The following is a 16,407-nucleotide window of genomic DNA, read 5'->3' on the forward strand; positions in this document are numbered from 1 at the left end:
ACTGTGGATCGCTTTTGCTGCGCTGCAAACAGGAAGATTTAAACGATCTTTATTGTCAACAAAATAAAGTGCAGTCCCTGCAGAGTCAAGAGAAACAGTTTGAATATAATTACAAAAGAATCCAATACGCAAGAGTCATAAACACGATGTCTGCGCAGTATTTGTGAGACTGAATTGGAGGAAATGACTTGTAATTCAAAGCTGCTATTTAGATCCTGTATCTTTTGCCTGATGGCTGCATTTGGGTGTTGCTCCAGAGGAACAGCCGAGTTCCTGCTGTGCAGCTGGGGACCCGCACACAGAGGCAGTAGCACAGGATGCTCTCGATAAACATCGATAGCAGGACACCGGCAGCTTTTGACGGATGTTATTTTTAATGTATTCTATTTTGTTTTGTATAGTATGATATTATTTCTAATCTTATTCTATTGTTGCTGTTCTTCTGTTTCTTAATCTTTGCTGCTCTTAAATTGTAACCGTGATCAAAACATTTCCCACTCGTGGGACTAATAAAGGTTTATCTGGTATTAATTTTCCTGAGGTTTCTCAGGAAATAGAGCTTCCGTTTTTCACCCAAAGTAGACACACTGCAGTGCAGTCCTCCAAGCTCCGGGGGAGGTTTACTGAACAAACAGTAAAAAAAAGAACCGGGGTAACAAAGGGCTTCTTTTTTATCCTGGGTCCTCATTCAGCCACAAACACATCAGGAGTGGAGTTGATGGAAATTTGGGTTCAATGTTTTGCATCAGGACATTTCAGTTCATTATGGTAGAGCAGCTGAAACTGTCTCGTCTGAACTTCATTTGATGCCGTTTGTCTAAATAGTAAAAGCAGACAAAGACTCGCAGCAGAAGAGAGCCAGAGATGAAAAATAACTCAGATCACATGCAGTGAGTAAAGAAGAACTACTCATGTGCATCATGGGAATCCCCCGGCAGCCTGCGTCTATTGCAGCATAACTAAGGGGGGATTCAGGGTCACCTGGTCCAGCCCTAACTATATGCTTTAGCAAAAAGGAAAGTTTGAAGCCTAATCTTGAAAGTAGAGATAGTGTCTGTCTCCTGAATCCAAACTGGAAGCTGGTTCCACAGAAGAGGGGCCTGAAAACTGAAGGCTCTGCCTCCCATTCTACTTTTAAATACTCTAGGAACAACAAGTAGGCCTGCAGAGCGAGAGCGAAGTGCTCTTGTACTGCACTGGAACATCAAAATAAAACAAAATCACAAACTATTCAACATTTCACGAGGAAATCTTTATTATCAGATTGTTAATTAGCAGCTAAATGAATTTCTTTTTTCTTTTGCACACAGATTTTTTTAAGGTTCTGGATCAGCTGCAGTGATCCACAAACATTCGGGGCTCCGATTAAAGTCTGCGGCCCCGGAAAGTTTCCAAGCGGCTCCGTTCCATCCAGACTGTCACCATCAGGACGCCATCTGCTGGTTTTATGGTCCCACAAATGTCTCTGTGGGGTTTTCATCCACGGTAGACACACTTCCATGCAGTCCTCCAAGATGTAGCGCAATGCTGAAATTACATGATGTGAGTAACTGCCTAATGTCGACTGGTCTGGATACAAGAGGGAGTGAAAAAAGAGTTTAACGGGAGAACCGTAGCATAAAGTTCAAAGAGCGAAACAAACAGGCTGCAGTGACACTCTCAGTTTCAATTCAGCTCTTTGTGTTTTAGAGCTTGACTTTTCTCCGTGGCTAGCTAACGGACCAACAACAGCACAAAGACAGGCAGACGGGCCACGCCCGCACGGGAGCTTCCTCTGTGGGACCATGAAACCAGCTTCAGGTGTCAGCAGTGATGTCAGCGTCTGGGACGTCACGTTTAGGTCCTCTTCCAGGTGCTGTGTTTGGGAAATTTTCCAAACATTTCCTTCAGCTTCACAGTCTGAGGTCACTTCCTGTTTCTCAGGGCCTGCTAAGAGTTCCCAAAATGCTAAGCAGCAGCAGCAGCAGCGTGAGGTGAGGTCGTGTGTGCCCTGCAGATCCAACCAGCAGCAGGTGAACCCCCTCCCTGTCTGGGATCATGGTTTGGGCATCCTGCAGTGCACTGACAGCGGCCATGCTGGAGTTCAGGTCTCCGCTGGCGATCAAGTCGAACACGCAGGCCTGATAGTAGACGTCTCGAGCTGGAAGCAGAGCCGCGCAGTGGTCCTCAGCGCTGATGGCGGTGGACATCAAAGGGTCTGATGGTGGTGGGTGAAGCGTGTTGAGTCTCTGGGAGGGGGGGCAGCCCCACACGCACAGCTGGAGGTCCTGCTCAGGCCTGAACGCCTCAACGACGCCACGTGGCGAGAGGACTGAGAGGCCGAGCGAGCGGCCGCTCTGACGCACCACCAAGACCGTGCCGACGTGCACCGCTCGGATCTCGGCGTGCCGGCCGGGATTCAGAGACCGAACCGTGAGGCTGCGATGACCTCGCCACTCGCCGCTCCACATCGAGCCGTCAGCGAAGGCGGCGGGGACGTTGTCCAGTTCGGCCTGGTACAGCTGCTGGTCGATACACTGACGCCAGTTCTTGAAGATGATGGTGATCTGAGAGGAAAAAGAAGACGTTAAATGCCGTTTTCCATAATAGCTCTGTGATTATTTTCATTTTGGGGTCGTAAATGTTTATTTCTGCTCACTGTTACATTTTTATTTGCTGTTATTGGGACATTTTGTCAGTTTTCAGCATGTCTGACATTCATTTCTCTCTTTTCACAGTAAACTGCATTTTGTGCACTGGGCTGTAGTTTGAGCACAATGCGACGGCGCTCTATCGGTCAGCCCTGCAGCAGACTGACGGCATGCAGGGTGTACCCCACCTCACCCTCTGCTCGGATCCCCCCCCCTGACCGTAAGTTGAGGTTTACATGAGAAGCTGATGGTGCATTTGACTGCTCCTGTAAGTGTCAGCACTCACCTTGGTGAGAACTGTGGCGTACATGCCTCCCCTGGCTGGTGAGCTGGTGGCTTGTACGTACAGATACTCATTGTCAATGAGAGGCCACGCCCCCGGAACGGCACATGTGTGGAAGTCATTGTTGAAAGTTCTGATGTGCGGGTCTCCGAACACGCTGCAGTGCAGGTATTCGGGTGTCTGCCCCTCCCTGCTGAAGAAGCTCCTCTCATACAGGCAGGTGTCCCCCGACAGCGTTTCAGCAGGGGGGGCCCGGGGCTGTGCCGTGGGCCCGACCCGGGGGCAGCGATGCTGGATGAGCAGATCTTCGATTCCTTGGACCGCAGAGTGGTAAGCGAGGTCACCACGACACGCTCGCGACAGCCTCTTGGTGCACATGGCGTACGAGCGCAGGGCGCTGCAGTAACCGGCGTTCGCCGCCTGCCTGCTGACAGCTGCTGCTCCTCCTCCTGCTGCCCCGCCGCCGCTGCCACTACTGCTGCTGCCCAGGTCCAGCGTTGCAGCCACAAAATCCGAGTTACACCTCAGGATATGACAGGAAGCTGTAACTGATAAGAAGGAGAAAGTGTTTAGCATAAACAGGCTTACGGACACTTGAACTAGGGCTCCCACCATGCAGCAGTTTTCACATTTGCCTGATCAGCAAATTCTGGAAGGAGATACAAATCCCTCTGGAATTGCATCAGGGAGAACATCAGAACTGCTGTGGCAATCCTTTGTGAATAAAGGAGAAGCTCAAAGTAGCTTCTTCTTATACGGGGTTGACCCTGGAGACACAAGTGGACACTGGAACTGCAAGTTTTGCCACGTCCACATTGACTTTTAGACTTTTACCGTCACAGTTCTGGAGGTTGCTGAAAACCAGCTTCATGCAAGTGAAGCCAAATAAGGAAAAGCTATCCTGGGTGTACTGAACTGGCTTCCTAGTTTAGTCTCCAGGAGCCTGTAATACAATAATACTGCAGTCTCAGCATTTTCTGGACTGAAATGATGTGAAGAATAAATATAAAAATACATTTCAAATGTAGGACTAGCTTACTTTGAAATTTGATTTGGTAAATGGTAAATAGACCAGACAGGTCGCATCACTAACAGAGAGAGAAAGACAACAATGGGCACTCACACTCACACCTATGGACAGTCCAGGTCTCAAACTCTCGGCCGCGGGTCACTTGCAGCTCCCTTAACCTCTACTTGGTGTGAAGAAATATTTTTTTAATCATTATTCAAAAATTCTATTAATATGAAGGCAATATGAGCAGAGTGCTACAGGCATGGGCAGTGTAGTCCGTGCTGCAGGGAGCATGGACTGCTGTTATGTGTCTGTGAGCGAGGGAGGGAGAGAAAGGAAAAGTACGAGCTGTCACCGAGCAGAAACGGGAGCTGGAAGCATGTAAATATAATAATAACCTGCAGCCAAGAAGAGAGCCTGACGAGCCCAGCTGTAAGTAAGCTGTTAAGACTCGACTGTACACTGTGTTCCTGTTTTCCTCCGAAACAATAAGCAGCCTTTCAACGCCTCTCTCTGTCTCTCGCTAGCAAAGTTGACCCAGACAACAAAGTAAAGCTAGTTTTCAGCTATGAGCCCGACGTATTAGCCAGAGGTCTCTTTACTACCGTGGCGATCGTGGCTCAAGAGTTGGGAGTTCGCCTTGTAATCGGAAGGTTGTCGGTCTCGGTCGTTGTGTCCTTGAGCAAGACACTTCACCCGTTGCCTACTGGTGGTGGTCAGGACGGCTGTGGCTACAATGTAGCTGCCATCACCAGTGTGTAAATGGATGGATGACTGGATGTGTAAAGCGCTTTGGGGTCCTTAGGGACTAGTAAAGCTAGTAAAGCGCTATACAAATACAGGCCATTTACTATGGCTCGGAGCCGCGCACCTGTCTGAGGTACAGTAAAGTACAAACATGTTGAGGGATTGGCTGTGTTAGTTCAGATTAATGTGTACACTGATGTCTGCATTTTTATTTTGTTAAGTACGAACAAAATGATAGAAGTGCTGCCACGAGGAGAAGGAGCTTTGTTTAGTTGGTGGACCAATGAAAGGCTTCAGTTAGTTGAGAAAAGGAGTGAGAAAACAATTCACGTTTGCAGTTTTGTCGTGTTATACAATATTTGAAATTTATTTGAAGCAAACAAACAAAACACTACATTTCAGGAAATATCAGTGGGTGGTTTCTTGTTTGTTTGATTTTTTGTACTACTTAAGCACTAAAGTGGTCCTCCAATGAGATGACGGTGCCAGCAGCGGCCCACAGCTCATTTGAGTTTGAGACCCCTGGTATAGAATCACCATTAACCTAACCGCACTAACTGCATGTCTTTGGACTGTGGGGCTGGGAGAGGACCCGTACATGCCACACAAAACAAGGATTTGAACCCAAGACCTTCTTGCTAACCACAGCGGTTTAAAACTCTTTACTGCTTGCAGTTAAATTTTAAAAAACAACAGGCATACAGACACATCTGAGCATCTAAGACAAAGACTGTTTGGGATGCATTTCCAGCCATACATCCGTGTTTGATGGATCTTCCAGGAATTCTGCTATTTTCGGGAGAACTGGTCAGCAGGTGGTGCTTTCATACATGCTGATCTATGACAGAGTCTGCTCTGGAGCAGGTGTGGAGTGGTGTTGTTGCTCGGAAAGTCCGAAAATTCTAGCAAAAAATAAATCTTCAGGAGAAAAACACAAGCTTTTAAGAATCCACTGGCACTCTGTCTCTCTAATGGGAAGCTTTTATTTTGAAGGCCCTAAGCTGCTGCTAAAGACTGATACCTGAGACATGCATTGATTAATGCTCAGCTGAAAGGCTGCTGGTTAAAAATCCATATTCTTACATGTTGGCAAATAAATATTTAAAGGATCAAAATAACAGTTTGTGGTTATTATCGCTAATGGCTTTCCACTTCCTGTTGGGCTCTCAAGATGAAGAACTCTCCTGTTTTGTCTGTAATGTACTGGGCAGTCTTTTGTTTATCTGTGTGTGTGTGTGTGTGTGTGTGTACCTTCAGGTAAAGAAACCTGGATGAGCAGCAGAGTCAAGTGGATCCAGCACTTCCACAGCAAGGCAGCCCAGAGCGCCATCAGCAGGCTCACAGCAGGTCGTTCAGTCAATCAGCACCAGTCTGAAAAATGCCACAGACATGTGCCACACTCACCTGTTAGCAGCCAAACCCTGTAACCCGCCTCCACTTGTAAATGAGCTGGTTCGTTTGCTCTGATAAGGATTTCTGATCATGATGATGCTCTGAGTGGGAACTGGTACCTCTCTTCCCCTCTCATGATGCTACTCAGCATGATTCACTGGCAGGCTCATGTGATAATTAAATATTACAGTCCATCAGTGATTTCACTGCACATGAGTTCATCTGTCTGATTGCAATCATCATTCTCTTTAAAACTGATCATCAGAGTTCGTATTAATTCTGTGGTTGACTGAAACCAGTCACTAACATAATTTTGACTTCCAGGTAGGGGTGGGCGATATACACGATATATGATAGAAACGATATAAATTTGGCCAACGACAGAGATTTTGACTATATCGCTCTATCCCGATAGCGCATGTTGATGACGTCACCAAGTGGCGCCTGTTTTGGTTGAAAGCATCGCAGCGGCTAAAACCATTATCATCTGCAAATGATGGCGGGCGACAGTCATAGCAAAGAGATGAAGCACTTTTGAAATGTGGGGAAAGCCAAAAACTGCGCTTCCTCCACTTCCGTAACATTGATTCATTAATGTTGAATTCTCTCACAGCTGCTCTGTTCCCATGTTGTTGCAGTATATTAATAACTAACCTCGTATTGTGGATGAATGATCTCAGTTGTTCTCCTGACTGAAGTTGCCCCGTGTACAGCATCCTGCTATGCGATTGCATTTGTCCCTGACCACCAGAATCCCGCACGTTAACTTTTATCGAGTGGAAAAAAAGTTGGCGTTCATCCTCCAGCTTCACTGTGCTAATGTTATGCTAACATAGCTGTGTCGCTAGCAATCACGTAGCACAACATTATATACCAGCTAGCCCAACTTCAGTAACCCTGCAAACGCCACTGCTGTTTAGTTTCCTGTCTTTATGTTAGAAGTGACAGCAGAGCTGTACGTTTGAATTAGTTTCAAAAATCTGCAGCCAAAATCGGTTCGAGGTCAGTAAGCACAACCAGAATTCATACATAAGGAACACTCTCGATTTTTGAGAAAATTAAAGGATTTTAAATCCTTATAGTGTGGAAAATACGTTATACAGAAGAAAAGAATATATTGCGATATATATCGTTACCGCACGTGCTTCAAATTATGTCGCGATATGGCTTTTAGGCCATATCGCCCAGCCCTACTTCCAGGCATGAATCCCTCCTTTCAGCCTTTTTGTCTCTGAGTTGGACATCTTTTATATAAACTATTCATGTGAACAAGAATTCAGATAGACATAAAAAACAAATGCACTGGGATGTCATGCTTGGAGAAAACTCTCCTGAGTTTCTCTGATACACCGGCTACATAGGGGATGACAGTGTTGTTGAGTCTGTCGTTCTTATCCTCCCTCGCTGGTGTCTGATCTTCTCTTCTGATGCACAGAAAAGAAGATGACGACATCCTGGTGTACTTCAGACCCAGCAACACACTCAGACAAAAACTGGTTCACCCGAAAGACAAAACTCCTAAACACAAACTTCACAGGACAAGACTCAGCAGTCCATCTGCATCTAAAGGTCAAAGGTCACTCTTTCGAGGATGCCAATGTTCACATTTTGGACAGAGAGGACAGATGGTTTGAAAGAGGAGTGAAAGAAGCATCTATGTCCACTGTGAGCGACCATCTTTGAACAGAGGCGGGGTTTACGACACCAACTCTCTGCCATCTATGATCCAGTTTTGAGATCCTCCCCAGACGCCTTAACGCCCACTCACATCCTGGGCCAGCTGACCTCAGGAATTCACATGATAGGGTGGGGCCAGGTTTCACAATGAGCTCACCTGATTGTGACCCACACCCATTTTCACCCCTTGGCTCATGTGATTAGGTGGAGGATCATCAGAGGGTCCTTTGTCCCTCTTTGGGGGGAAACTCCCACTGGGTTTAAATCTGGGACTCTCCACCATTTGACCTTAGAACTGAAGAAGCTTCTCAGATGATAGTCATGTGCTTTTTGTATGCGCTGTGGTGTTTTTTTTTTCTGTTCTCAAACTGATCTCCCTGTTGGAGCTCAGTCTGGGGGGAGTTCTTTTTTCTCCTCGTCTTTCCTCATGTTGTGCATTTTCCATTATTATACCTCTCTGACCTGATCGTCTCCATGAAAGTGTGCTGACATCCTGCATCTGTGTGGTTCTCCAGCTGCACCATGGCACACAAAAAGGCACTTCAGAGGATCATTATTATGGCCCAAAACATCCTCTTCCCTCCCTGAAGGACCTGTGCAGCACTCGCTGTCTCAGGAGGACACGCAGCATCCTACGGGACTGCACACACCCAGGACAGCGGGTGTTTACGCTGCTGCCGTCTGGCTGGAGGTTCAGGCTGCTGAGGTCCCGGACCAACAGACTTAAGGACAGCTTTTACAACAGGGCGACAGCCCTAATCAATGCTAACAGCTGACCTGATTGGATACATCCCTGGACTTTTTGGGTGGGCAATAACAATAACAATAATAATGTGCAATAAACTTTCACTCACTCTTTTATTTTTTATTAAATCATTACTTTTTTTGCTCAAACCTTTCTTGCACTTGGACAAATCCACTTAAATTCCTCTGTTGTGTTTGTTGTGCTTAGTTGTGCTTATGCCAGCGTGGGACATTTTCCAGTTCCATTGTACTATTGTGCTAAGCATGACTGTGCAACGGAAACAAAGAGTTATCTTATCCTATTCATGAAAACCTCAGGAATGGAAGAATGACCAGTTCCTGTACTGTGAGTCAGCCACCAAAGACTCCTCTGTGAAAGTGTACCGACTTTTACAGCAGAAAAAAACAACACATTTTGAGCCTTGTGCAACAATGTTTGGGGCCTTCGGTGTGAGTTTCCCCCCCTCTAAACAAATATACAGACGGATCTTTTCAAACAGCGATTCACACATCTGAGGATAAAACATAAGAGTCACATTCCTTTTTTTGACTTTCTGTGGAATCGTGTGACTGTTTTCTCACAGTAACACAGATGTGACAGAGCGCCACCATCGGGACCTTCAGCTCACCTGCATGATGCTCGCTGGAACCTTCTTCTTCTCCAGGAGCCATTAGAAAACCTGCACACACAAATGTCACATGACTCGTGATCACCTGAACGATTCTTTAACATTTTTTCAACCCTTTGATTGATTTTTTTATGTCATGGTCAACTTAGCCGAAGCTGCACCGACACTTTCACTTTCACGTTCATGGATTCCATTCCTGTTACATTCTTTTATTGTCTGTGTAGTTTTTGGTTGTCTGCATTTTTATTATTAAACGTGTTTTTCCAGTCTGTGATTTATATCACACTCTGGCAGATGACTGGACCTCCCCGAGTCTGGTTCCCACTGATGCCAAAGCGCTTTCTCATACGGATCGTGTGATTGTTGGGGTTTTCTGTTTACTCACCCGTGAGCTAACTGTTGTTGGCATTTGATTTGCTGGCTTGAAGGGGAGGGGCTAAAAACAGCTGTTTTCTCTGTTCTCTCCAAACCACAATTATTGTCCCATTTCTCTCTGTTAACGTTATTTATATGTTCAATGCAAATGCTGCTTAAAAAATGTAAGCAACTGATTATCTTTTGTTAATTAATGATGATTTATCACTTTTATCTGTTTCACGCTAGTTTTTGTGGAATAAAGAAGTTAAAGATGTGAAATTTGGTCAGAAGCTTTAATATGAGGCCTACCTGCTCAGAGTTGGTCCTCACTGATAAACTCAATAACAAAATTACTTTAGATCCTTAAATATCCTGTTTCTGCAGTTTCCTCCAAGTTAAGCAGATCTAAGTATTAATAAAAGAACGATAAATCTTCAGCCCGAGTGATTCATTCAGGTCAACCTGCCTCCTTTTTTTCTCTCTGCGCTGTAAAATGGACTCTTGTCTGTTTGTCTGTGTTTTTTCCTACAGAACAAACAGCAGCGGTCAGTGGGCGGGGCTTACTGCGATGGTTCCACACAGAACTTTGCGGACCGTCGCCTACACGTCGTCCCCGTGTGCTGTTAGCAGGAGGCAGTGTCAAAAATACGTTGAACACCTCAATAAATGATTGATGTTGTTGCCTGTTCCGTTGGGTTTTAGCTGCCACCACAGATCAACCTGAAGGCAACTAGTTTGTTCAAAAACCTCCACAAACACATGAAGTCAGCACAAATGTGGAACTACTTCAGTGCTTCATAAAAGCAGCAAATAAGGAATAACGGTGTCACCAGGTCTGACCGGGAGACGCTAAGGCTGTGACTACAGAAAGGTGACCAGACTGCTCTCTGGAGTTGGTTACTGGGACACACACACACTTGGGAATGTGGGAATGAGGGGCCTCAGCAGGGGCCCCCGGGTAGGTTCCAAATATGTGACGCTGAACAGGGAGCATGCCGGCTGTTTCCAGCATTTCCAGTCTTTAAATTGAGCTTTGGGGGCTTGAAATTGATCCTCAGTCAATCAAAGGATTTATATAAAAACACTGAACTGGTCCTTTAAAATAATGACCAGCATGAACGGTGACAGACAGCTGTCAGCTGACCTTTAGCCCTCTTTAACAGCTGTGTGTGTGTGCGCGTGAGCTTGTTGTACTCGTCTGTTTACACAACTGCATGGTGAGGACTCGACCTCCTGTTGATAAGCGAGTCCCTATAAGGTGAATGATTAAATCTGAAGGTGTGTCCTCGGTTTAAGGTCTAATGCGATACATTAATATTAATATGCAACGTTAGGTCTGCTGCAAATGCTCCTGGTCAGCGTCCTGTGTTTCCAGTAATGCAAACGTGACTGTGTGTGTGTGTTTTGGAGTGTGAGGCTAAATTTAAACCTCAGTTGCTCTGCAGAGTTACAGTCACACAGGCTTATAAATACCCACACACAATATGAGCAGTTTATATGTATGAGCACACACACACACACACTGGGAACATTTTTTGAGCATGAGTCTCACTGGTCATACTGGTCACAGAATTCCACCCAGGCTGAGTCACAGGTAATTTGTTCGTGTTTCTCACGTTTTCATCGCTGGTGTCCGAATGTAAAACGCAACCTTTACCAACCCTCTAATAGCCATCAGAGTAACGTCTGTGTGACCCGGCGGGTTTAAAAATCCAAAGGATGTGATTGTTGTGCTCTTCAGTGTCTCTCGTCTCAGTGAGCATTACTAGCTGCCACTAACTTTGAAACAGGGTGAATGACTCTCTGCACAGAGAAAGCAACACTGAAGGGTTAGAGAGCTGCCCGCTGTGTTGGGGCACAGCTTAATCTATACCAGAAGCTTCCTCACGTTCTTGCCTTTCACAATAAAAGCAGTTGACAAAATGTACATTTTGGTGATACACAAATGAATAAAATGTCTTATGAAAGTACGCCAAAGCAGTTTACCTTAAAACTCATGATTAAAATAAGAATATTAAGAAATATAGTAATTAAAATTTTCTTGTCTTTGTTGTTGGACAAATGCACTAAAAACACTTTTGGTAAATAAACAGAAATAATTTGGATAAAGTGTTTGGGGAACTACTCTGGAGAAGTCAGACAATATCTGCTTTCATAGCAGTACTGTGGTGTGCTGCGAAATCACACGCAACCAGTTTACAGTGAAATCGCGTAACTAAAGTGTTTTCTGTTGGACAGCAGCTGCTAATTATTAAACCACATGAATTCACTTCTGCGAGACTGTATTCATCAAACAAAAAGTGAAAAAGTGTGTCAGGGTTTAACGATTACACCAACGTGATGGTGAAACTACAAAGAGTCTCACTTAAGCCATGAAGGCGATCGTGGCTCAAGAGTTGGCAGTTCGTCTTGTAATAGGAAGGTTGCCGGTTCGAGCTCCGGTCGTTGTGTCCTTGGGCAAGACACTTCAGCCGTTGCCTACTGGTGGTGGTCAGAGGGCCCGGTGGCGCCAGTGTCCGGCAGCCTCGCCTCTGTCAGTGCGCCCCAGGGTGGCTGTGGCTACATGTAGCTGCCATCACCAGTGTGTGAATGGGTGGATGACTGGATGTGTAAAGCGCTTTGGGGTCCTTAGGACCAAGTAAAGCGATATACAAATACAGGCCATTTACCATAGCCAAAAGAAGAAAAACATAATTCTATATTTTTTATACTTTTAGAGCCTGAAATGAAATTTGCTAGAGGTGTGAACAAAAAGTTTTCCATAATTCATATTACAGTCCAAAACTACATGTAGGTGGTTTCTTCAGTGTAAGAAAAACTCTGTTCTGTGACGTCTGGAAGTGTTAGAGGTGATACTAAACCATAAATATTCAAATGCTGCTGAAAACACACAATGATTTTATATTCTTTATGTTGAAGGTAAATTAGCGATACAGCCTCAGGTAAAATCCTAACAAATAATAATAAAAATCTGATCCAAGTTTGTAATTTTCTAATTATGTACTTTGTTTTTTGTCTCTTACCTTCTGCCGGTTCTGTCCGTCCATGTCTGCAGTTTATCGAAGGGAAATCGATCCGAGCTCCTGAACCTGCTGCTAAAGGTCTCGGTCCAAAACTCTCCTAGACTCGACTCAGATCTCAGACTCAGTCCAGGTTAGTGTCTGAGGATCGACCCACCCCAGGTCCTGGTCTGGAACTTGTGGTGCGTTCACACTGGGAGCTTCAGTTGTTCCTAAATAAGTCTGCAACAACCACCTGCTGCACGACAACTGTCCTCGCCCGCACACGCACACACACACACACACACACAGTTTATTTATATTTCAGACCTCCATAAGTCAAACTCTATTTGCATCCTGCTGCTGTTTTACTTGCTGTTCCTTTTTTCACATCTTTATAAGCATGCATATGTGTGGCTGACATATGTAGATAGAGCATTAGATGTAGAATATGAAAAGTGGCTGCACAAGACTTTAAGCTTCTTTTTGTACAATGCAGTGAAAGAAGTATAATTTTACTACAGTACAAAGTGTTTAAAATACATTTTATTTTAAAGTAAGCTTTAACATTAACCATATGGAGTACGATATCTTTATTATGCAGATTAGTCGAGGAAGAAAAAGTATAAAGTGTTTTAATGTAGACATACCTGCTGCTAGGGGGTCAGCTAGCTGGGGACACAACAGGCCACCCCTGTGAGGGTAATGAGGGGGAGGGCCGGTGGTGCTGGGGGCAAACGCGGTTCCACGTAGCGGCAGCAGGGGGCAGCACTGTCACTTTGAGGATGCAGAAAATCACCTGCTGCTGTTTTAATGTCATCGTCATTCAGACTTGCGGCTGATGACGTCAGAGCTTAGGCAGGTGGGAGCTACAATCAAACACTGCGTCTGCAGGTAAACACAGGTGATTGGCTCCTGCTCCATCGGCCCTGGGTGAAGTTCTGCGAGTGTGAACGAGGATGTAAGCGAGTGCAGATGGACGCTGCCGCAGGGCTTCCCAGGTTAAGTTGTTGGCCCTTTAAGCGTGAAGCGGGGCCCCTCTACGCCTCACTGAGCAGCTCCCAGAGCCTTTGTTAGTGTTTAGAAGTGGGGGTTTGTGGGTGTGGGTGGGGGTTCGGATTAAAACCAGCACTGACTGACTGGGACCCTCCACAGACCTGAAACAACAAGGCGACATGGACAGGCAGAGGGAGGCTGCACAGAGGTGAGCTCTTCTTCGTTTTCGCTTTTATCACAAGAACCTGAACTCATCACGTCAACATGTGACGATGACCTGGTAAAATAACGTCAGGAGGGAGAAGCGGAACCTTTTAAACACTCGTCATGACTCGCGTCTCTGTGAACCTCAGAGGCGAAATGTTAAACATCCAGGACATCCAGGAGCTCCTAACCGCGGATGGGTCAGCTGAATCACAAACAGCTGAAAGGAAACTCTATACCCGCCAGAAAAAGTGCGTTTTTATCAAACGCTTTTTAATCATCAGTATCTGAGTGGCTGCTCTACATTTTTAGGGGGGGGGGGTTCTACTTCATTAGTTTGTTATAATATAATTGTGATGGCTAAATGTTTATAAATGTTTATGTCCAATCGGAAAATGACTTTTTGCATTGAATATAAAACTCATCATTTTCTGTATAACATGTTCATTTAGTTTTTATAACATCTTTCGCTGGAAGATGTTTAACTAAAAGAACAAGTTGTTAAGTACAAGTGTATTTATCAAGGTACAAAAGTGTAAAACTTGTTTTCAGCTGTGTTTTTCCTCAGTGTTACCGTTTAAAATAAATTAAAGATAGCGACATGTGTTCCACAGACAACTTTAAAGAAAGACGTGTGTAACCTTCACACACACACATAAATCCTGTGAAGATCCCTTATGTGTCACATGCGGAATCGCAATCCTAACTTTACTTTTCTCTTATTTACCTGTAACTTTCTGTAAAGTCATGATAACTAATGGACGATAAATAAGTTATAAGTTGTATTACTGGCAGCTGAAAGTTTTGTGTTTGGTTAAAAATTAAAAACAAACAAATAAAACCTGATAAATGTACAACAATCTTAAAATTAACGTGTAGCTTTAAACAAAATAATACTGCATAATATTGCTACTCAGATGCATGCATTTCTGAGTTGTATACAATTACTATTATTACATGCAGTAATCCAAACTTTGTGTGTTGAAAGCAAAGTGTGCATCAGGGTTTAGTCTGAGGAGAGATTAGGATTACGAGGTTATTAAAATGAGCTTGTTCAACAATGTCAGCTATGATGTAATATCCTCTGTAGTCACGGAAACACGGCTGTGCGTTTCAGGGTGTGTGGCGAGTTTCCTCCCGGGGTCGGGCAGGTCCGGGATGTGGTGCGCTGTTGTCATATCTCCCCTCCAATATTGCACTCGTCCCGGCCTCCCCGGCCCAGGGGTCACGACCCCGCCCCCTCCCCTCCAGGCCAGCGAGAGAGCAAAAGCAGCGCTGGAGCTCAGAGACGAGGTAGATTACAAATCACGAGCTAACCCACAGTTTTGTCCTCCACGTTGTTACGAAGTTTAAAAGCTTAAACAAAAAGCTTTCATCGTTTCATTTCCAGTGATGAGGCCGCCTGACTGAAATAGCTCCCAAAGCTTAAGAGCAACGATGAGACGTGGTGGATATTTAGCCTGAGCAAAGTGTTTAGCTTGTTTGGAGACGCAGACAGCTTTCACGTCATTAGAGTGACGCTGCCTTTACGTCATCAGAGTGACAGCAAAGCTGTGCGGCAGAGACGAGGCTGCACTTGCGTCGCTGTGATATCAAACAGCTTGTTGGGAAAACAAAGGCTGATTCTTTTAACGCCTCTTTTTCACACACCTGTTCCTAAATACATTTTGCAGTCCATACATTTCTTTTTAGCAAAACATGGCACCAGAGGCGCCTTCAGTGATGCCACTAAGGCTGCGTTCACACTGCAGGCGAAAGCGCATCAATCCGATTTTTCTGACCCTCTGCGACCATCTATCCGATCATGCTATGACAGTGTGAACGGCACAAATCCGATATTTTCAAATCCGATCTGCCACTTTCGTATGTGGTCCTGAATCCGATACATATCCGATGTTTCAGAAAGCGACTGCTGTTTGATGGTCATGTCGCATTAAATCCGTCTTTTATGTCACTGACACAAGACAGACGCCGATTATCAGCACCCGAGAAGACATCGCGAACGCTTCCTGGCCATCCGGTGAAACTGTTGGTAAGACAACGTTGGAGAAACGTGAACATTTTATTTGTACTACATAATCTGCAGATTCTGACAGAAATCTGCAGCTATCCTTTGAAGCAGCGCTCCTCTCAAACAGCAATAAGGATCATTATTAGGTTATTTACATCATTATGTAAATAACAAAATAACTTAAAGCAAAAATTGGGAAACGTAAAGTCCGAAGTCTTTATATTAAGGCCATCAGTCAAACATACTGTTTGTTCTGGGTCTAAACAGAGCGCGTTGTGTGTGACGTCTTCTTTTGCGCATGCGGGCCGCTTTGAGCGTTCACACTAGAGCGCGTTTGCTGTCGCATTTTATTTGTAGTGTGAACGAGCAGACAAAAAAAAATCGGATTTGATCAAAAAATCTGAATTGAGCATCAAGACCTGCAGAGTGAACGCAGCCTATGAACATCTGCTTTCTGCTCGTGGCTTCTTACGCGTCCTCCAATGCAGAAACACTGACAGCAAGAAGAAAGCTGCTCGTCAGTGCTTCAGTTAGCTCGTACGTGTGACTGAATTATTTACTTTTTTTTTGTCATCATCTGTCAACCATAACACGTGTGTGATAATATCTTTGTCTCTAAATAAAAACGAATTGGTCATTTCAAACAGAAGTAGCCTTTTGAATCGTCTGTGTGGTTGATAATTGTGACAGCTGAATAGTTTAAGGAGCGATTTGCTTCATGTGCAA

The 16,407-nt window shown here is 44.9% G+C and overlaps 1 protein-coding gene across 3 annotated transcripts; it reads right to left on the bottom strand.

Annotated features, from left to right (window-relative positions):
* Positions 1-1,230: 1,230 nt before the first annotated feature.
* hjv (hemojuvelin BMP co-receptor) lies at positions 1,231-14,696 on the bottom strand. 3 transcript variants are annotated; one of them, XM_026185254.2, is made up of 6 exons: positions 13,121-14,696; positions 12,495-12,740; positions 9,115-9,165; positions 5,924-6,043; positions 2,917-3,461; positions 1,231-2,546 (listed from the first exon to the last, which is right to left on the bottom strand). In XM_026185254.2, the coding sequence occupies exons 4-6, from the start codon at positions 6,000-6,002 to the stop codon at positions 1,920-1,922; spliced, it is 1,251 nt and encodes a 416-aa protein (XP_026041039.1). In that variant the 5' UTR covers positions 6,003-6,043; positions 9,115-9,165; positions 12,495-12,740; positions 13,121-14,696; the 3' UTR covers positions 1,231-1,919. The 3 variants fall into 3 exon arrangements, with proteins under 3 accessions (XP_026041039.1, XP_080164709.1, XP_026041041.1); XM_080308583.1 differs by lacking the exons at positions 12,495-12,740; positions 13,121-14,696 and adding an exon at positions 11,837-12,034; XM_026185256.2 differs by lacking the exons at positions 12,495-12,740; positions 13,121-14,696 and adding an exon at positions 9,781-9,973.
* Between the last annotated feature and the right edge of the window lie 1,711 nt (positions 14,697-16,407).

The sequence above is a fragment of the Astatotilapia calliptera genome, chromosome 11 (genome assembly GCF_964374335.1).
Source record: "Astatotilapia calliptera chromosome 11, fAstCal68.1, whole genome shotgun sequence".
NCBI lineage: Eukaryota > Metazoa > Chordata > Actinopteri > Cichliformes > Cichlidae > Astatotilapia > Astatotilapia calliptera.

Excerpts from the sequence above, each read along its gene's own strand:
- hjv (XM_026185254.2), bottom strand. The coding sequence starts at position 6,002 with ATGGCGCTCTGGGCTGCCTTGCTGTGGAAGTGCTGGATCCACTTGACT. Across the intron at positions 3,462-5,923 it reads CCAGGTTTCTTTACCTGAAG|TTACAGCTTCCTGTCATATC; the intron begins GTACACACACAC and ends CCTTCTTATCAG. Across the intron at positions 2,547-2,916 it reads ACGCCACAGTTCTCACCAAG|ATCACCATCATCTTCAAGAA; the intron begins GTGAGTGCTGAC and ends TTTTCCTCTCAG.